This window comes from Sarcophilus harrisii, chromosome 4, assembly GCF_902635505.1.
Source record: "Sarcophilus harrisii chromosome 4, mSarHar1.11, whole genome shotgun sequence".
Classification (NCBI taxonomy): Eukaryota; Metazoa; Chordata; class Mammalia; order Dasyuromorphia; family Dasyuridae; genus Sarcophilus; species Sarcophilus harrisii.
Window position 1 is genome coordinate 156,065,448 of NC_045429.1, and position 22,123 is coordinate 156,087,570.

At 36.7% G+C, this 22,123-nt stretch overlaps 1 protein-coding gene across 4 annotated transcripts in view; it reads right to left on the minus strand.

The window, feature by feature from the left end:
- Positions 1 to 8,210, minus strand: part of HECA (hdc homolog, cell cycle regulator) — a 50,208-nt gene extending 41,998 nt beyond the window's left edge. For 3 of the 4 annotated variants that reach the window (XR_004233601.1, XR_004233600.1, XM_031964193.1), the window contains exon 1: positions 7,763 to 8,210. Coding sequence is in view for 2 of the 4 variants with exons in the window: in XM_031964193.1 (XP_031820053.1) it covers positions 7,763 to 8,054 (292 nt within the window). In the remaining 2 variants the exon portion in view is untranslated. The remainder of the gene's footprint in view (positions 1 to 7,762) is intronic. The other variant, XM_031964192.1, reaches the window with a different exon arrangement.
- Positions 8,211 to 22,123: the final 13,913 nt, after the last annotated feature.

A 22,123-nucleotide genomic window follows, 5' to 3' on the forward strand; every position in this document is an offset into this window, starting at 1 on the left:
CTCACTTAAATGGTTAAATTTCCAGACCTTGTGATAAGCAATATGAAGTAAGCAACAAGAAAGAAGCCATTTCCAGGGTTAAGAATAATTCATCATTCCCTTTAGTAGATAAAATGTAAAGAAAGGAAATGAGATGAAAACATCTTTTACCAATCCGAATTACAAAAAGGATTTTAGAAGATAAAGTCCTTTAAGTCCAAAGTCTTTTAAAATACCTGACAGAGCTACATTCTAGTTAAGGAAAGAAAACATTTCCAGTTAATAACTCAGAATAACGGCTGTTGAATTGAAGGGCAAGTGAATGCTCATATTTTCTTCAATGCAAAGAAGGTAAGAGGGAGGGAAAGAGGTGAACACAACTGAAATGACAAGTTGAATTACTTAAGTTGGAAATTACCCAATTTCTACAGTTCAACAGGCATGACAAACTTAGGACATAAATATATAAGGTGATCTAGTACACACAAAAAAAAAAATAGGTCATATTCTCAAAAGTTCACTGACTAGCTAGAACTCAAAACACATCTTTCCACAAGGGTAAATGGTAGCTAGATTCAAAGGTTAGACCACCAGAGTCTTTTTCATTAGCAATAATAAGCATTTAGTATACATCTGCCAGGTACAAGGTAATAGAACTAGAAGGGTTAAAGAAAGACAATTCTTGCTCTCAAGTTTACCAAACCATTTAGTTTAAGATTTATATTGCTTTACTTTCAAAAGAAAGCCCAATGTAGCTGAACATTAACAATAAGGACAACTCATTTTATGTCACACTTTAAAGTAGAAAAAGTACTTTCTCTCAACCAGGTGATTAGATAGTAGTTCACATTTCTTCAACAATGTAAGAAATGCAAAGTACAGTCTTCACAACATACCAGTGAAATGAAGTAGTAGTTTATTATATTTATCCAGTTTTACAGAGGAACCCTTTGAGGCTCAAGAGTTGCCCATGATTCAGTAGCTAGAACTAGAACTCCAGAGAATTCTGGTCTTCTTTATTTTCTTTCCACTCCATTTTCCATCAAACTTTTTGTTCTCAGGATACCCTTTACACTTTTTTAAAAAGTGTTTTAAAATGATTGTGGGTTTATCTATCAAGATTCACCACATTAGAAATTTAAACTGATAATTTTTAAAATATTTGATTCATTTAAAAATAATACTACATTACATATTTCTAAAATAAAAATATTGTTGAGAAGGATGGCACTGTTTTACTTATTTTTGCAAATGTCTTTAATGTCTAGCTTAACAGAACACAGCTAAATTTGCATACCTCTTCTGCATTCATAATCTATTGCAATATGTTGTTTCAATTGAAATATATTAAGATCTAGCTTCATACCGATGTGTGATTGGAAAAGGGACATGTATTTTAGTAGACACATAACATCTGAATATTATAAAAACAGTTTTGGCTTTTTGGACTCCCTTAAAAGGATCTTGAAGGTGCATTGGTCCATAGACCATACTTTGAGGACCTCTGCATTACAGCATATATTTCACTGAACCAAAACTACCATGCATATATTTCTAGTGTAATTTCTATGTGTTCAGAATTCAATATCAAATGCTAGGGACACATCCTCTACACCCTGAGGATGCAAAGACAAAAATAAGAAAAAAGCAGCAACTAGGTAGGGAAACGGCTGGAATGCTGGGCCTGGAGAGGGGGACACTCGAGTTTAAATCTAGACTCATAAACTTATGGCTATGTGAATCTGGGCAAATCACTTGAAGTCTCTATGCTTCAGTCTCCCCACTCCTCAAAAAGCAGTTGTAAGGATCAAATTAGATAATATTTGTAAGTGCTTAACAGCTGCCAGGCACATGGCAGACACTATATAAATGTTAGTTATTGTTATTATTATCTTGACCCACATTAGTCTCCTTAAAAGCTCATCTTAAGTACTACCTCCTTTTATTTGAGGTCTTTTCTGATCCCTCCAACTATTAGTACCTTCTCCAAAAAAAAATTTCACCTTTAAAACATTTTGTATATACTTATTCTGGAAATATGCTTATTCATATACACAATGCTTCCCCCCATACAGAGCTGTGAGGGCAAGAACTGCTTCATTTTTTGGTCTTCGTATTCTCAGACCCTAACACAGCATTTAGATAAATGCATGTTGATTAACCAAAAAAGCTTACATTCCATTTAAACATCCAATTTTCCCTTGCACCCATGAAATAAGATAGGGGACTTTCCAATTCTCTCATCACTGGCTTCAGAAGTCACAAAGCATAGGATAAAATAACATATTAAGAATAAAAAGGGGAGCTGGGAGGTCAACCTCCTCATAATACAAGTGAAAATTTAGGCCCAGAGAGACAAGATGGGATTTGAATTGAATCCATCAGTAAAGCCAAGGTCCATTTTACTTACTCTATCCAGCTGCCTCAAGAAGAGCTACTCACATGAGGAAAACTAGAGGGTGTTGTAATAATAATGAAGACAGGCTGCATATCAGCTCCTGCAAGACAGTAATCTGTTTCTTCTTTTCCCTTCCCCACAGCCACCACCACCCTAGTTTAGGATGTAATTTTTACCCCATGCCTAAACTATTGTAACATACTCTTAATTGATCTCTCTGCTTCCTACACAAAGCCAGCAGATTAATCTTTTAAAAATATCACTTTGTGCCCTGACTCTTCTCAAAAATATTCACTGGCTCCCCACTATCTACAAAATAAGCCTAAATCTAACAAACATTATATTTCAGACAATCTGAACTACATTTTCCTCTATCTGAACTCTACTTTCCACTTCCACAACTTTCTTCATGGCATTGTCTGTGCCTATAATGCCTTCACTTTACATCTTTGTCTATTAAACCTTCAAAGCCCAGCTCAAAAGTTACCTCCTCTATGACGCCTTATCATATTACTGCAGCTACAAATAACTCCCCCCTTCCTCTGTATTTTACAGTATTTAGTTCAAACACCTCCTATTATATTTATCCAGAATTTCCTTGTATAATGCCATATTTCTGTATATGTCTTATATCCCCTACTCAATCACAAACTCCTAAAAGGCAAGGGACAATATTTGCTAAAAATTTGTATACCACACGGTGCCTCATACTAGTCAACACCCAATCTTTTAATTAATATACCGAATGAATAAATGACAATCACCTAGACAGTGATGGTAACAGGGATTAATAAAAACAAAAGCTGGGGACTATTGCATCAACAAGTACAGAGATTATATAATATACTGGGAATCAAAACCTTACAAATTTATATAGCATAAGAGATAAGATGCAGTCCTCAGAATTTCATAGATGCCGAGAAGAGTGCAAAGGGGCATATGTTATGAAAACTATAGCTTATGATACACAGTATAATAAATGTATCTCCTCTCTACCCCCCCTCCCAAAAAATGTGAAAAAAGTATTTATCTGTTGTCATAATGCTACAAAATGAAGCTTTTTATATTTTCCTACAAATTCTTACAAAATCCTATCCAGTTTTATATAAGTAAGAAGAAACATCTCATATTCAATCTCTTCTCAGAAAGTAAAAAGATATTACAAAATTAATATCCAAGTTATCCAAGATCTATATACAAATTCCTATCTCTCCATTCCAGCTGTACTTTCTACAACAACAACCCAGTGACTAGTGTTTTCTCCACCTGTTATGGGAACCAATTGATATTCACTTGGATAAGAAATAAAAGAACCAAAAACTAAAAAACACAACTGATTTAGATTAAGTGAAGTTGTTTAGGAATATGTTGCACCTAAAATTGATGGTCCAAGGAGAAAAGAAGAAAGAGTAAAAGGAATAAAAAAAAAGTAATTGGAAAGTGAGAACAATGTAAAAAAGGAGCATCAATTTAAATTTTTGATTTTTTTAAATATAGGAAGCTCAAGGAGTCCTGACTACTATAACTTAGCAGCTATATGATCTTCAACAAAATCATAACTTCTCTGAGGTTGTTTCTTTACCACCAGTGATAAAAGAATGGCTAAATCTACCTTTTCTCCAGTCAAATATATGAAAGCACTCAAAAAATATTGTTTTAAAAAATATTTCACAGATCCTTTTTGTTGCCTCTTTTCATTAAAAATTTACAGCATAACTCTACCAACACTACCCTCCTCCCCCTAAATGGTAATCTCCTTATTCAGAATACAAAAAAAAAAAAAAAATCTGACAATGGATACTTGGCCCACATGCAGTTAGTTTGAACCAATGCCTTCTCAGATTTGTGCCAATTTTACTCCCATACTAAAGATAAGAATCTGACCTCATACAATTCTGACTATCTCCCATCATGAATCCTTTAATAGTGTTTGCTTTGTCATTCTTTTTTTAAATTTTCCTACTTCAATAAGACCCAAATCAGAAACATATCCTAAAGGATTCTCTATCCATCTTTCAACTCATTCCTTCAGAGAATAATTACATTTCCAGATTTTAACATGTAAAGAACTTCCAAAAGATTTCCTGTGCCACAAGAAATGACTTCTCTCATACAGTCCTGACTCCTAGACTATCTACTCAGTCCACACTCTGTATGGAGAAAGAAAAAAAGGTGGGTTGGAGGATAGGGGGAGGAAATGGCCTTGAGTTTCCACATAGGCACCACAGTATACTGAAAGCAAATTGACTAATTTATTGGAGCTATTATAAAAATAGGCATTTAAACAAGAAAAAAAAATATTTCTCTAAGTCCCTTAAACTTTTAAAAAGCCTGATAAAAAGCTGAACACCAAAGACTAACAAAAAACTAAATCAATCACATGAAATCAGAGGTATGACAGGGCTTTGTTTTCTCTGACAAGGAACTGAGAAAAGAAAGAATAAAAGGGGATATCTCTAGATGTAAAGTGAGAAGGCCTTTCTTTAGGAGTTAGTGCTAGGATGGGTCTTATTGAATATATTTCATTAATTACCTGAAAAGTGTACAAAAAGTTCTACATTTTCAGATGACACTAAACTTTGCAATGTAGAAAAGTGCCAAACTAAAGGGAACAGAAAATAGGAAGAGCTAAGAAATCTATTCCAGGAAAGAAAAAAATACAAAATATAATAAAATAAATACAAGATAGTCACTAACAAAAAGACTGGAGGCATAAATGAAAATCTTTAGGCTAAATCAAACAGAAAGGGGAATGATCATTACTTAAAGGTATCACAGAGTAGACAGCACAATGAACTTGAAATAATCATTGGTCTGTGAGTTCTTAAGACACTGTAACTTGTAACCAATCTCAGTTTCTGTGTGTGTGTGTGTGTGTGTGTGTGAGAGAGAGAGAGAGAGAGAGAGAGAGAGAGAGAGAGAGAGAGAGAAAGAGAGAAAGAAAGAAAGAGAGAAATTATTACCGTTTGGGGCAAAAACTACTCATTTAACATGAGATTTATTACGTTCCTTTCTCACAACAAGCTTTTTTGGGATAGATGTGTCCATATCAACCTTGCAGAATCACTGTGAGGATCAAATAAAATAGTGGATATGTGAAAGGATTTCTATATTTGACACAAAAGCAAGCTTTTTTTTCAATACTTTTTCAATACTTCAATGGACCTCAACAACATGGATAATCTCCCCAAAAGATACAGATCACAACTCCTCTATGCTTCCTAATTCTATGTGCCTCTTGTCCGAGTCCACAGGGTGTCAATCCAATGAGCTGGGTACTGCCAACAGAGGCAAAGAAGATGCATCTAAGATACCATTATGATTACTATCGTTCTGTGAGAATGTCCTCCCAGAAGGTTGTAACCAAAATTGGAGAAGAGGAAAGATCACAGGATCATAAACTTAAAAGTAGAAAGAACCTTAGAATCAATCTGGTGCAGCCTCTTCGTTTTAAAGATGAAGAAACTGAGATTCAGAAAATTTTGTAAAGCAATTTACCTAAGATTACAAAGATGATTAAGTGGGAAAAGCATACTATAAATCCAGCTCCTCTTACTCAAAAAACAGGATTTCCCCCACAATATCATGTAAACACTCCCCAAAATATTACATTAGACTAAAATAAAGTTAAGGAATCTTCATGCAAGGGGCAAAGATTCAAAGGAGGCAGAATGGAAATCTCAAAAATAATCAAAGACATGGGTAGGAGGGAACACAAAATCTGTTCACCAAAATACTCATATAAGGACGGGGGATACTTTCAATTTGAACAGGGTATATTTAGGACATATCAAGTTCTAGTTAGTGGAGCAGATTACAAAATGGAACTCATTATTATTTCCACCCTCCCTCCTCAAGAGGTGGAACAGATAACTTAAATGGAATTTTAAAAGCCTAAACATTTATTAAAGAAAAACTATAAGCAATTACGCAGTGAAACTGACGTGTATATAGCTATATAAAAATACACAAATAAAGATATAATTACAAACATACACTTAACCTTTCACACTGAATTCAAGGAGGAACCACACTTCCATTGCAGATCCCTTGGACCTCTCTATAAGCAACAAATACCAACAAAAAGCACCATGGATCTAACTAATTATGGAATGTTTCAGGTTCCTTTTGGAAATCAGAAACAATCTGAAAAGTCCATTAGGAATTAATAAACTGTCTATTTAATGCATATCTGCCTGCAAATCTCAATCTTTCACTGGCACTCCACCAGGGGCATTCACATAGACACTGCTTGGGTTTCTCAAGTGCAATCTTTTATTATAACCAAAAACTGTAGAAGAATGTCAAAGGGGAAGGAAAACAAAAACCTAAATTGAACTGATTCAGTAAGTTTAAAATAAAATGAAGTATCCAAGTCTATCAGTTTTAAAAAAAAAAAAAAAGGGAGGAGGGGGAAATCGCCCTAATTATTCAATTATTCAAAATCATGTGTAAAAGATCAATTCAAAATCACAGAGGCAGAAGAAATGAAGCTTGCAGTTTTATTTTTATTAACCTGCACTAACTACTTCTTCAATCTTCTAATAATAGCATCGAATTAGTACTTTTAAAGTGCAGGTGCACCACCTAGACATGGACATATATCTAAGAAATGCTTCCAAAAGTTGAACAGGACCACAGAAACATTCTCCAAAAGCATTAATTACACACACCCACACACACCCACACACAACCATTTCATGAAGAGGTTGCACTAGATCAAAGCAACACAAAAGTACTACTTTGAAACTTTTCTACGCCTCAAGAGCTGCTAACCACCCAAACACCTTTCTCCCAAAATGTATTGTAATTTAGGATCCACTGAAAACCCGGGGTTCCTCCCAACCAAATAAAAAAAAAAAAGGAAATCCGTAGAGCAGAATTACAAATAGTTTTCACTCCCATTAAGAACGGAAGTCAAGTAGAGAGTCTCTTCCTCTAGCAAATTAAACAGCCTGTCTCACCCTAGTGTGCATTTCTCTAGGGAGACCAGTCACCTGCGACCACGAGGACAGCAAACCCCGAATTGCAGGAGCGGATGCTCCCCCTTCTCCCTCCTTTTATTTAAAAGAGGTGGGGGGGGAAGCGGTGATGCCCAAGTTTTCCATTGGCTCATTCTACTTAACTTCGCAGCCCCTTCCTTCCTTCGGCCGCCCTTACAAAGCAGGGAAGGAAGGGCGGGGGTCGCGAGGGACGGACCCGCAGCGGCCCGTGCCCGCCGCCGCAGAGATACGGAGCCCGAGCCGCAGGGCGCTGGCACCGGTTCGGGCTGGGGGTACTTCCCGACTCGCGCATTGTCCCCGAGCCCCAGGCGCCAGCCCGGAGGAAGTTGCCGCCGGGGCGCGCGGTCCGGGCCCCCTCCCAGGTGAGCCCCGGCCGGCTTACCGCTTTTAGCGTCGTTCGAAGCGGCCGCGGCCGCCGCAGCCGCCGCTCCGGCTCCCGCTGCCGAGCCCGCGCCGGGCGCCGCTCCTCCAGCTCCCGGCGCTCCCGCTCCGGCTCCCGCCGCTCCCGCGCCCGCAGCCGCTCCCGAGCCCGCCGCCGCGGCCAGGGCTCCTCCGCCCGCCGCGCCAGCCGCGGCCGCCGCCGCCAGGGCCCCGGCTCCATTTTCCTGCTCGTCCCCGCTGCTGTTGGCGCGTTTGTTCTTGCGGCCGCCTTTACTGCTTTTGGGGTTGGGCATCTCGCGAGGATCCGGGGCCGCCGGGCTTCAGCGAAGGCGGCTCCCCCGGGGGCGGCTGTTCATGGCCCCCGCCCCACGCCCGGCGGCTGCCGCGGCCACCCGCCCCTTCAGCAGCGGAGCGGAGAATGAAAGGCGCGGGCTAGGGTCCGGTCTATTCGTGCATCTCCCGCTCCATCCCTCCTCGGGCTCCCCGGCCGCCCGGCTTCCTGGGGCTCGGCGGCGCACTCGCAGGGCCAGCAGCCGCCGCGGCCACCGCCTGCTTCTGGGGCGTGAGGGAGACACTTGGGAGCCGGAGGGAAAAGGCGGGTCTCCAGCTTGTTTTGATTCTGCTTCTCCTACACGCTCTGTCCCCGCCCGCCGCCCGTGACGACACCCGAGGAGTCCTGCTCGCCACGCCCACGTGGTGATCTCATGGGTAGCGGGTCCGCCCCATTGGCGTCACGAGTCCTCCGCGAGAAGGGGCTCACCTTCTTTCGGGGGAGTTCTGCGAATTGGCTTTTGACAGACCCCTCCCACTGTGATGTCACTGAACGGCCCCGTGCAGTCCTTTCTTAAGTGGTTCTGAAGTCTCTTACTGAGTAACTGACAGCTGTAGAAATAGGACATGAAATTACTAAGGAATTGGAGACCCTAGTCTATGTACTAGATTAGCCTAAATCAAACTTTTGTCAAGAGATGATAGATCTAGCTCATCGTGCCACAAACACAGAAATGCTGAAAAGCCAGATGGTGGAAACAAAATTTAGGGAGTTACCAGTAAAGGCTCAGGGACTTAGGGCTGGAAGAGAACTTAAAGACCACTTAATGTAGGGGCAGCTAGGTGGCTCAGTGGGTAGAGCACCAATCCTTAGGTCCGGAGGACCTGAGTTCAAAAGCAACTTCAGATAATTACCACTTATTTGTGTGACCCTGAGCAAACGACAACCCTAATTGCCTCTCAAAAACAACAACAACAACAAAAAGATCTATCTAGTCTAATCCCCTCTATACAGAATAGGAAATTTAGCCCCAAGGATTTAAGTAACATCCAAAATCAGAGCCAGAATTTAAACCTATTTCCTCTGACTTCAAAGCCACCCTTATAGAAAAGGAAGGAAGTGAGAGAGGAGCCTTTAGTCACCATCCTACAGGATCTAATTCAAGTCGGACATCGGATACTTCCTATCTGTGTGACCCTGAACACAAATCACTGAACCTGTTTGTCTCAGTTTCCCCATCTGTAAAATAGGGATAATAGTATCCACTTTTCTTAGTTGTTATGCAAAATAAGATACTTGTAAAACACTGAGCTTGTACCTGAAACATAGTGTTATATAAGTGTTAGCTATTTAGTTAAAATTTCACGACTCCACTAGGTAGGCGGTATTATCCATATGGGGATACTCATGGGGGGAAAGGTAATATGACTTACCTAAAGTCATATAGTTAGTATTTGTCTTCTAATTAGGATTTGAATTCAGGTTTTCCTGACTTCAACCCCAGTACTTTACTACTGTACCTGATTGTCTTAAAGCAATTGATATGAAAAAGGTTACCTCTTGTGTAGTTTCATATTGCTACAGTTTTGACTCACAACCCTGTAGAAGTGAAAAGAACAAGAATTGCAGCCCTATTCTAGGTTCTGCTTCTATTTTCTAGTTTTGTCACTTGTCAGTGTTTCCTCATTTGTAAAATAATGACAATAAATGTATACTGTATCTCACTAGGTTGTTGAATGGAAGATACTTTGTAAATGTAAAAGCACTATATAAATGTGATTTCACATTCTAATAAACAGTGAAGGATTCAGAAACATATTGTTAACTTTAGCTTAAAACACATTCTCCTAAGAGCATACAAAAACTGAGATGATGTAGCACAAGGTTGTTAGTATCATCTAAGGAACTTCATTTATGTAAGTAGTTGTGTATATCTTCCAGAAATTCTCAGCTACCACCAACCATTCATCCAAGACCTAAGATTGGAACCCTTCCTTGCAAAGAAGATTGTAATTGGTTCAAAGGGTACCATCATCTGAGCTCATTGTTATTCCTCCTAATTAAATAAACCACGCATGTCCTTATTTAAATATGAGGAATAAAAAAATAAAAAAAAAAGAGGCTGAAGAAAAGCCAAATGATTCTCTTCCTAATTCATTCCAGATGCTGTTTTATCAGCCTAAATCAAACTTTGTGAGGAGATAATAGATCTAGGTAATCAACTACAAAGACAGAAATGCTGAAAAACAAAATGATAGGAACAAATTTAAGAAAACTTGAGAAGCAGCATAACAATGGATAAATAGCAAGTTTTAGAGATTCATTCTCTCTCTCTCTCTCTCTCTCTCTCTCTCTCTCTCTCTCTCTCTCTCTCTCACACACACACACACACACACATATACACACATACATTGTGTGTGTATGCCTTTTTTTTTTTTTAACATCACAGGACCAATGAATTCCAAACTCAAGGGGATTAAAACAGACATCTCATTTCCTATCTGAGCCTTCTTTGACATCATTTTATTGAAGATGGAGCCAGTCGATTCTGCTCCATTCCCCATCACCATCTTTGGACCCCTATCGCCCAACCAGATTCTACCTCCTTTTTGTGAATTGCTTTCTCTTTTGAAAAATTTTTTTTAAACCCTTATTTCTAATCCCTGCTCTTAGCTTAGTTTCTGGCACATAGTAAGTGCTTAATAAATATTTATTGATTATTAACTGCCTTGCTTCTGAAAGCTCAAATGATAAGATGCTGAAAAATATAAAAAGGAAAAACAATTGAAATCCTTCTCATATAAGAAATCCCAGAAGTAACATTATGTTTTATCAGTCAGTAAAGCTTTATTAATTTTATCATAATTAATAATGGACTTGTTTATAAGTTTTAAAATTTTCAAAACATTTTACATATATTGCCATTTGAGCCTCAAAACAACTTTGTAAAGTAGATAACTGCAGATTTTATTACTTCTCTATCTTACATACAAGACAGGCAGTATGGCATATTGGTAAATTGGTGGTCTCAGATCCAGAAAGAACTAGATTCAAGTCCTACTTGTGACAAATTTAGCTGAGTGATCCTCATTCAAGTCACCTAAATTCTCAGTGCTCGGAACAACTATTCAAGATTATACATAGCAGAGAAGGTAACTGTAATTAGTATAGGAAGTTTCCTTCTCCAGGAGTTTCTAATACCAATAAAATCCTAAATCCAGTCTCTAATCCTTTAAAAAGCAAGGAACTGAGAATCAGAGAAGTTGTGACCCAATATCCACTCTCACACAATTAGTGAGACCAGTCATATAAAAAAATCTAGTCTATCAGCAATAGAATGAAACTATATTGCTAGATAATTTGAATTATTTCCACTAAAACAGTTCTGTCTCCAGTCTTATGGACTTCCAAATTAGCCTCTGGGGGAAAGGGGTGAGAGTGGTGGCGCCATTATAGGAAAGTGTGGTCCCTAGAGAAAAGGACCTCCAGTTCTGGATGGTATCCTCAAAGTTCAAATAAAACAGTCATTGTTCCAGTGCCCTAGTTTTTGGACACTTTCGATCTGTATCCTGAGATCTCAAGGTAAATTGAGTTCCACTGGTTATTCATTAGCAACCCAAGCAATGAAAGGTTAGTTATCAAAATGGAGATTATCAAGAGTCTTAGAATTGATTACATGGTTAACTTTGTGTGGGACAGGTGCTAGATCCCCTTACCAAATTGACTACTCAGAGGCATCTTCAGGTACAAAGAGGAAGCATTTATTCCATCCTTACAAGGAGAGACCCAAACATACCAGCTGAGCAGAACCAGAGCCTCTCAGCTCCCATCTCCCAGCATTCTGCCTGGCCTAGTGAGCTGGAAATAATGAATTTGGTTAAAAAGCAAAAGATGTGGGCTCATTGGATGGATTGAAAAGGAAGTAACCACTGACCAATGGTCAGCAATGCTGTCTACTTCCTGTGGGTCATGCAACTTCCTTAAGCTCAGACCTAGGGTCTAATCTTTTCTGCCTATAGCCCTCTGAGAATAGGGATCATATGACTTCCTAAAACTTAGGCCTAGGCCACAGTGGTCCTCAAACTTTTTAAATAGGGGGCCAGTTCACTGTCCCTCAGACTGTTGGAGGGACGGACTACAGTAAAAACAAAAACTTTGTTTTGTGGGCCTTTAAATAAAGAAACTTCATAGCCCTGGGTGAGGGGGATAAACATCCTCAGCTACCGCATCTGGCCCGCGGGTCCTAGGGTCTGACTCATTCCATCTCATAGACTTTTTGAGAAATCCTCACTTGGTTCCATTCAACTTTGATTAACATAGTTACACATGCAGCAGTTTGGAAATACAATTAATGAACAATAGTTCTAAATCCAGCACTGCAAAAAGCTTAAGGTGATACCACTTAATAATTGACACTATATTTGTGTTTCTTTTTCTTCTTTTGGAAAATAAAAATAACAATTTATCATGTCATGATAAATGATATGTATATTGTAGACAAAATGTGTGACTATCTTTTTTCAGTGATCAGCAAATTAGACCACAAACATATCTCAGAAAGACACCTGTGAATATAAACACTGAAAGATTATAATGTAAATATTTTTAAAGTATAATAATTACTTTCATTCCTAAAACATTTTAAGATATGGCAAACATTTTGTTTACATTTTCTCTTGAAGTCCTGTAAGGTAAGTGCTATGTATTATCATTTTATAAATGAGTAAATGGAGAAATAGAAAAATTCAGTGTTTTGACGATGGGTATATAGCTAAAAAGAGTCAGAGGAAGAAGTTAAACCCAGATCTTTCTAACTCCCAATCCAATAGAGAGTTAATTATGTTATGATGTTTCTTAATAGGCCTACTACCCTCTGCCTTGTTGTGTCATTCAGTTGTATCACACTCTTCATGATGGGGTTTTCTTGGCAAATAACTGGAGTGGTTTGCCATTTCCTTCTCCATTGGATTAAGGCAAATAAAAGTTAAGTGGCTTGCTTGGGGTCACACAACTAGTAAATTATCTGAAACTATATTTGAATTCAGGTCTTCCTGACTCCAGGAAGTTGCCTTGCATCCTCTGACTAATCTATTCTAAAACATCATAAATAGATAAAAATACATATATGCCTTAATGATGAGCTTCAGCAGGGAGTTGAGGGAACCTCCCTCTGGTCAGTGCAAGTCCTTCATATATTACGAATTTACAAATCCAAAAATTAAACTGGCAAAAGAAGTTTATTAAAACTGAGAGGTCAGCTTTTGCAGGCTGACTTTCTTAGTGGCAAGATCCCAACAGAGAAGTAAATATCTACCAGAGAAATCTTCTAGCAGAGAATGTTTCTAGCAGAGAAATTCTGACAGAGAAGTAAAGAGGGGTAGGATCCTGTTAGGGAAATAGGTGAGATAAAGAGGAAGTAAGGCTGAAAGAGAATCTCTTTTCAGCCGGCAGAAGGTTGCAGCTATGCCAAGGGGGGAGAGAGATTCCTTGGCATGATAGGTCCTCTTCAAGGAATGAGCCCCAAGTTGCCTCTTTTTATAATTGAAACTTTGACTGGAGGCTCGGGAACAGTTTGAGTTGGAATCAGACAGAGATTTTCAGAATTGAATAGAAATTTTCCAATTGAATGAGGGTCCCTAGACTAATCTCCAACTCAATAGAGTTGGATAGAAATCTCCATCTCAGGCTAAGTAGGAGTGGTCCTTGACTCAACTAGTCCCACCCAGGTAACAGAATGAAACCACTTTATCTTGATTCCCTGGGGCGTGTCTCTCAGGGAAAAGCTTCTCTGAGGGAGTTTCCCCAGTTTTCCCCCCAAAGTCTGAGAGAGAGAGTTTTGGGGCTCCCTTCATCAAAAGGGAGGCTTATTCTGGAGTGATTCTCAATGATACCCTAGACCCTAGGCAACTTAACACTTTTATTAAAGATGAGAACTTTTTGCTCCTAGCATTTTTTCTCCTACTTTTCTTTGATTGGCATTCTATACCCCTGCCAGCCACTTAACTACCTTCAACTGGGGAGCTCTGTGGGCAGTGGGGGCATTCAATATTGTTAGGTGAGCTATCAGTATTCTTAAAGGCAGCCCACAGATGGGACGTGAAGCATTTTCTGCAAAAGGCCCCATTCCCAAAAGTCATCATCTCAACCCTAGATGACACCCCACTTTTAATCTACTCCTGAGACCTGTTTTCTCTAGGCTTCAAGCTTCCAATTTTCAACTGTCCTTTAGACTAGAGAACATGGGATGATTGATTGGGACAATTGCCCCTTAGATGCCTGCTGCCATTTTCAGACCTCACACCTCCCTTCCTGGCATGAACCCCCAAATGAACTAGGGATATCTCTTATGACCCTTGCCAACTCAAAGCAATTACAGAAGAAGAGACCTTTGCCCTTTTACCCCAAATGAATTTGGGGGTGACAGCTTGAAGGGAGGAAATGACGTAACCATGGGATCAAGAGTTAGCAGTTCTTGTAATTTTCTTGGGCATATAAGGGGGTTTAAACTCCTAATTTTAGATTCACAATCTAATGTTTTTATTAAACTATATTTGCAATATGTAGTACCGAGAATAAATTTGGGACAGATGGAAATAAGTAGGGGCAGAAGGTGCAGGGTTATTAATATGTGCTCTCGGGTGAAAGTTAGTTTGATAGGGTGTATGTGGTGTGTAAATTTGCCTTGTTGGGAGGTAATTAGTATATGTAATGAGTAGAGGGCTGTGATGACTGTGTTGATACCTAATAGGACGAGTGAAAAGTTAGATCAGGAGAATGAAGTTATAATTACTAAGAGTTCTCCTAGAAGGTTGATGGAAGGAGGTTGGGCTAGGTTATCTAGACTTGCCAACAGTCATCAGGCACATATTAGTGGAAGAATTATTTGGAGACCTCGAGTTAGGATAAGGGTTCAGCTGTGGATACGTTCGTAGTTTGTGTTGGCTAGACAGAAAAGTATTGAGGAGATAAGACCGTGGGCGATTATTAGCACAGTGGCACCTATGAAGCCTATAGGAGATTGTATAAGGGCTGCAATGATTACTAAGCCTATGTGGCTGACAGAGGAATATGCGATGAGTGATTTAAGATCTGTTTGTTGTAAACCCACCCCTGAGGTAGGACCTCACCACTAAGAAAGTCAGCCTGAAAAAAGCTGACCTCTCAGTTCTAATAATAAACTTCTTTTGTCAGTTTAATTTTTCAGATTCATAAATTCATTTATGCAGGACCTGCACCAACCGGAAGAGGGTTCCCACAACTCCCTGCCCTGCATCAAACCTCATTATTTACATACAGATACATGAGTATGTGAATATATATGCATACATATATACATGTGTGTATGTATGTATGAGTAGGTATGTATGTATGGCAGCTAGGTGGTACAGTGAATAGAGTGCCTGACCAAGAGTCAGGAAGAGTTCTCTTCCTGAATTAAAATCTGGCTTCAGATACATCCTAGATATGTGACCTGTGCAAGTCACTTAACCCTGATAGCCTCAGTTCCCTCCTCTATAAAATGATCTGTAGAAGAAAAAGGTAAAGTAATTCAAAAACCTTTTCTTTGTTAAAAAAAAAAAAAAAAAAAAAACTTAAATGGGGTCAAAAAGAGTTAGACATAGACACTACTGAAAAATAATTGAACAAATGAGTGTATGTTTCATGTGTATATTTATATATACATATATACATATACTAAAATTCCTTATGCAGATTATATATATACATATATTATATATATGCATATTTATATATTCCCACTTTTCATCTATAAAATTGATGTAAAATAATAAATATCATTATAAATGTACACAAAAAGGGAATTAATTCATTTACTCATTTCTACCTCTGCTTTGTGCATTCTGTTAACCTTATACAGCATGATTTATTATTTTCTACCAATAAGTCAACAAATATCACGTATTTATTATGTGCCAGACACTGTTAGGTACTGGGAATACTGGTAAAAAAGAATGAAATAATTCTTAACCTTAAGGAGCATATATTCTAACATTTTGAAAAACTTGCTGAAATAGTGTTCAGGGTAAGACAAGTCACTAATTAGGAGGTGGAGATCCTAGGACAGAAGTTCCTTCAAGACTTAGAGGTCTTTGGGTATGATCACTGAAGAAGTTTTTTAGGGGTTTGTGGAGGAGGTAGCCAAAAAGGAGGGATGACAGAAAGACAGCCAGTGTTCCACTGATACCCTCAGTATGTCAGAAGAAACCAGAAAGGTCTCTAGCGTGTTAGATAAACCTGTTAGGGCAAAATTAAGGTAGGGTATGTGCAGAATGGGCAGGCTTATTTATTTGAGTTGCAATCTGCATCTTTGGAAAGAACATCTACATTGATTAATTAAGATACTAGATTGAGTATGGTATATTTATTTGTGAATCTCTAGTGTTTACTTAACAATTTGGAAGTTACAAAAAAATAGACCTATGCTTTATTTAATTTGTATATGTCCTCCAGCATGTTGCATGGTGGTCTTAATAAATGCAATGCTGTATTGTCAAACATTAAAAACAGTGGGGTTAGTGTTTGAAATTGTAAGAAATAAGAATTTTTTGAGTAGGAAAAAGAAAATAGGGCTTCCAAGAAGTATTAACCTACAGAGTAGATAGAAGATAATCTCATAGGGAGAGGCAATAGCTACTCAAAGGACCAGCAAAGGATATGTTTTGAGATTAGGAAGCCGCGGAAGTTGAGATAAGGAGCAAGAACAAGTAGTGTCATGTGAGAGGAACTGCAAGTTGGCTAATGTAAGAAGCATTAAAAGGTAGGAAGGACCAGGTTACAAATGGCTTTAAATGCCAAATAAAGAATCTTATATTTGATCCTGAAGCTAATTGGGAGCCAATGGAGTTTACTGAGTAAGAGGGTAGCAAGGTCAAGCCTGTGCTTTAATAGGAAAAGCACTTTGGCAGTCGAGTGAAGGATCAACTTGAGGGGGAAGAGACACACAAAGTAGGGAAACCAATTAGGAAGCCATTGAATTAGTCCAGTCAAAAAGTAATGAGGCTCTAAACTAGAATAGCAGCTATATGAATGGAGTAAAGGGGACCTATACAAGAGATTTTGTGGGTCTAGAAATGACAACATTGTGAATAAATACAAGATTTCATGGCAGAATCTTAATGTTTTTATGTATTAATTTGGGGATAGGGATGAAAGTGAGGAATGAAATATATTTTATATTGTTTCTTTGTTTTGTATTCTTTATTAATATGTCATCCAGCTGAGATATCCTTAATAATGAAAACAAGATCAGCAAAGTAAATAGCATTCTAAAAGCCCCATAGGGTAGGAAACATACTAAAGTTTTCTGGTGTTTTTTTGGTTTTTGTTTTTGTTTTTTAAAGACCAAATTAAACAAATTTGCCTTACCAGTCTTAAAACAAAGGAAGTTCTGCTCTTCAGGGACTATTTTTTTCCCCAGACCTATGAGTCCACCTATCAATATTGATAACCCATCTGTAATTTACAGTTTTGTGGAGTTGCCAAATGAGCTGTGAGGTTAAGTAATTTATCCCAGTCATGTAGGTAGTATGTATCTAAGGAAGCTCTTGAAATCAAATCTACCAGTCTGTTTATTATATACAGTATTACATTTTGAGATTAGTGATTTATTTAAGTCTCTAAACAGATGACACAGTTAAGTTAAAGAACTCCCCGAGAGAAGTGTTTTCATGCTGGTTCATGATTGCTGTTAGTGGGACTGAGTTACAATCAACTTCCCATCACTTCTTAGCCTTCAGTTTGAGAGGAGGGCTTTGCCAAGAACTCCATGTCTTCCAAGTTCTATCGATCTAAGCATCACTCCCCAGGACTCAAAAATGGACATCTTGAGCATTGCTTTTCATTTCTTGTGTGTGTTGTGAGATATTTTCCAAAATCCTGCAAGAATTGGCAAATAGGCATTTATTATGGGTAGATGACTAGATCAGTTATACTTTGTGTTTGGTGAAGTTTTTGTTTATTTTATTTTGGGTTGGGTTGTTTTTTTGTTTGATTGTTTTTTGGAGGGTTTTGCCCTTTTACCTGCTACTGTAAAGAAAATAGAACCTACAAACTGCAGGCTGATTACTGACTGCTTTGAAACAGCAGCTGTTTTTTCTTGCCGAAATGAGAGAGACCAGCAAGTTCTAGCAGGAAACCATGGTGTGAGATTCTGGGTGTTAAGAGAATTTCCCTTCATTTTCATATAGAACTTGCAAGTACTCACAAGTGTATTCAAACCTTTGGCAATGCATTGAACTTTCTTAGAATAAATGAAATATATTTTAAATGAGCATTCTTACTATATAAAAAATACAGTCACTTTTAAAATTGCCAGTGAAAATATTTTCAATCTTTTTCCCAAATGACTTCCCCTATTTTTATCTTCTTTTAAATAGTTCACCTACTTTTTTAAAAAACATAAAATATATACTATATAATAAATTATGAAATAGTGTTCCTTCCTCTGATTTCACTATTTTAAAAAATATATTTTGTTATTGTGTACCTAACAACACCAATAATTACAAATTTTTCTAAATACAAGGAAGAATAGAAAAAAGATTGTACATGGAACTGCAAATTTTAACATCTACAGCTTTTTTTAAGTCTACTCAGTGCAGGTTGTTAGTTCAAAAACTATATTGTGTTATCTTCTAAACCTCCTTCTAATTTTCTTTGTTCATTTTCTTTAAATCCTTCAAACATAATTTTCTTTCTTTTTACTTTTTGGGTACCAATATCACTTTCCACCACCCTTTATCCCTATTTACTTTCCCAGACAATATCCCTCCTTTGTAACAAGTTGCTAAAACAAAAAATGCAACTATGAATATTTTTGTGTGGGAACACCTTCCCTTCATTTTTTTTTCCTTTTGTGGGCCTATTATACCTAAGAATAGCATAACTGATCAAAGGTATACACAGTTTAGTATATTTTAGAGGCATTGTTCCAAAGTACTATCCAGAATTGTTGGTCCAATTTGTCAATTTGCAGTTTGATCAACAATACATTAGTGTGCTCGTCTTTTCTTATATCTTATAAGAATGTGATTTTTCTCTTTTGGTTTTGTTTATCTGGTGGATGGGAAGTAGAATCTAAGAGTTATTTATTTCACTTATTATTAGTGCTTTTCATGTGAATATTGAAAATGTGTATTTCTTCTTTGGGAAATCATCTGTATAGAATCATTGACATTTACATATTGGTGAATGGCACTTTTTCTTATATAACTGAATGTTTCCTTTATGTTAGATATAACAGATTTTGAATATGAGAACTTCATTATAAACACATCTGGTTAACCTTTTTCTTCATAATTATAATTGTTGATTTTGTTTGTGCAAAAGCATTTCAAATTTATATTTTTAAAAGTCTATTTTATCTCCAATGATTTTGTCTTTTCTTTTTTGGTCAGGAACTCTTCCCTTCCCCTCTAATATATTAATATTATTTTATATGCATAGATCATACATACATGAAAAGTTATTGTGGTAAATGGTGTGAAGATGATAGTTTGAAACTAATTTCTGTTAGAGTACTTTCCTGTTTTCCCAGCTGTTTAATGAAAAAAAAAAAAACAAAACTACTCCCTAGTAGAAGGTCTATGAGTTTCTCAAACACTCTTTTGCTATGTTAATTGTTGCTTTGTTATGTACTAATCTGTTCCACTGATCAACTTTTCTATTATATTATATTATATTATATTATATTATATTATATTATATTATAGTTTTGGTGATTTCAGCTTTTAGTGTAGTATGAAATCTAATACTTCTGTATCCAACTTTTTCTTTCTTTTTTTATTTCCCTTGAGATTTTAAATATTTTTTTTCCTCTAGATTATTTTTTGTACTTATTTTTTCTTGCTCTATACAGCAATCCTTTTATATTTTGATTAGCATGGCACTGATTAAGCAAATTAACTTGGATAATCTTGTCATTTTTATTATGTTGACATGATCCAACCAAAAGCAACTAATATTTCTCCAATTCTGTGAAGAGTATTTTCTGGTTATATCCATATAAATTGTGTGTTTGTCTTCATAATTTCTTGTGTATTTGTTGATTTCATATCCTGCTATTTTGCTAAGGTTATCATTTTATCTATTTTTTTAGTTGAATTGCTAGGATCCTCTAAGTATACCTTTATATCTTTTATTTTCTTCATGTTTATGCCTATTCCCCTAGAATTCCTCAGAATTATATCAAATAATAATGCCCGAGATTGGACATCTTTTCTTTAATCCAATCTTATTGGAATGTCTGCTAGTTTTTCTCCATTTGATATAATATGAGCCCTTAGTTTTAGACAGATATTACTTGTTCTATTATTTATTTCTATCTTTTAATTTTTTAATTAATTTATTTATTTTTAATACACATTGCTTTATGAATCATGTGGGGAGAAAAAAACCAGAACAAAAGGAAAAACCATGGGAGAGGGAAAAAAAAACAGAAAAAAAGAAATGACCATAGCATGTGTTGATTTACATTCAATTTCCATAGTTTTTTTTCTCCCTACATGCAGACGGCATTTTCTGTCCAGAATCTATTGGGATTGCTTTGTACAGTTGAGCCACTAAGAAGAACCAAGTCTTTCATAGTTGATCATTGTACATGATTGCTGTTATTATTTATTCTTTTAATTTTTTAAAAGAAATGTGTTATTAGGGATGAAGGATTGATTCAATATAAGGAAGAATAAAATATAGTAAACCATTAATAATATAAATAATTGAAACATGATTATATCAATAGTACTGAAAATGCTCTTGACAAAATGCAACATTCATTTCTGTCAAAAAACTATGGGAATATATTTTTTTTCATATTGTAAATAGTATTACTCTATATTCATTACATAATATATAAGAGTAAAAAGTTAGAGAACTTTCCAGTGAGATAAGGAAAAAACCCATTACCACCATCAACCACCACAACAACAACCATTACTATTTAACTTAATGCTAGAAATGCTAGCAACAAGACAAGATGAAAAAGAAATTGAATGAATAATCATAGAAAAAAAACACAATAATCATCTTTTTCAGATTATATGAGAATCTTAGAGAGTCAACTCAAATTTAATTAAAATAATTATAGCACATAAGATAAATTCACATATCATCAGCATTTTTATATATAAAACACAAATTTGTTAGGTCATTTGATAAGAGCAGAACAAGATGTAAAGGAGGTGTGACTCCCTTTCCTCTAGGTTCTGGAAGTTTTGCATTATATAGGACTTAGACAAGGATACCCACACATAAACCACATGTATGTTTTTAAGCCATTTTGTGGAGAGGGCAATTTGAAAGCAAAGTAGATTGAAACAGATATGAGTAAATGTAAACATTCAATAAAATTTGGGCATAGCTAAAATACCAAGGGAACACAAAACACAAGTTTGCCTTAAGCCAAAACAAGAAGAGGGTGTAGAGCTCTAAATAGATCCTTGTTTTGGGTGGAACCAGGACCTGAGGAAAATAAAAATTCTTTGTAGCTATCCCCAACATTCTTGGAGATTTACTAAGGTCAGGGTGTCATTCTGTAGTCAAACAATCTCTAGTTAGATTTAAGTAGCATTCTAATTAAATTTTTTGAGCATTATAATAAAGTATTTCCTAAAAGAGCTAAAAAAAAATTATTTCAAAATCATGATAGAAGCTACAAAATACTTGGTAGTTTCTTTTCCAAGATTCACACAAGAACTCTATGAATCTAACTATAAAATATTCTTTGAAGAAATAAAGTCAAAACTAAATAATTGGAGAAGCATTAATGATCCATTTGTGACTTGAGTCAATAAAATAAAAATGACAATACTACGTAAATTAATTTAGTTATGCAGTGTTGCATCAGTGCTTCCAATTCCATGCTCTCAGCTCTTCTCCTTAATCTCTACCTCCCAATCTCACCATTCAACCAAAACTACTTTCTCCAAAATTACCAATAATCTCTTCAATGCCAAATCTAATTTTCTAAATTCTTATTCTTGATCTCTCTGAAGACTTTGAAACTGTCAATCACCCTCTTCTTGATATTTTCTTCTCTCTTTGTTTCCATGACACTATTCTATTTTTATCTTC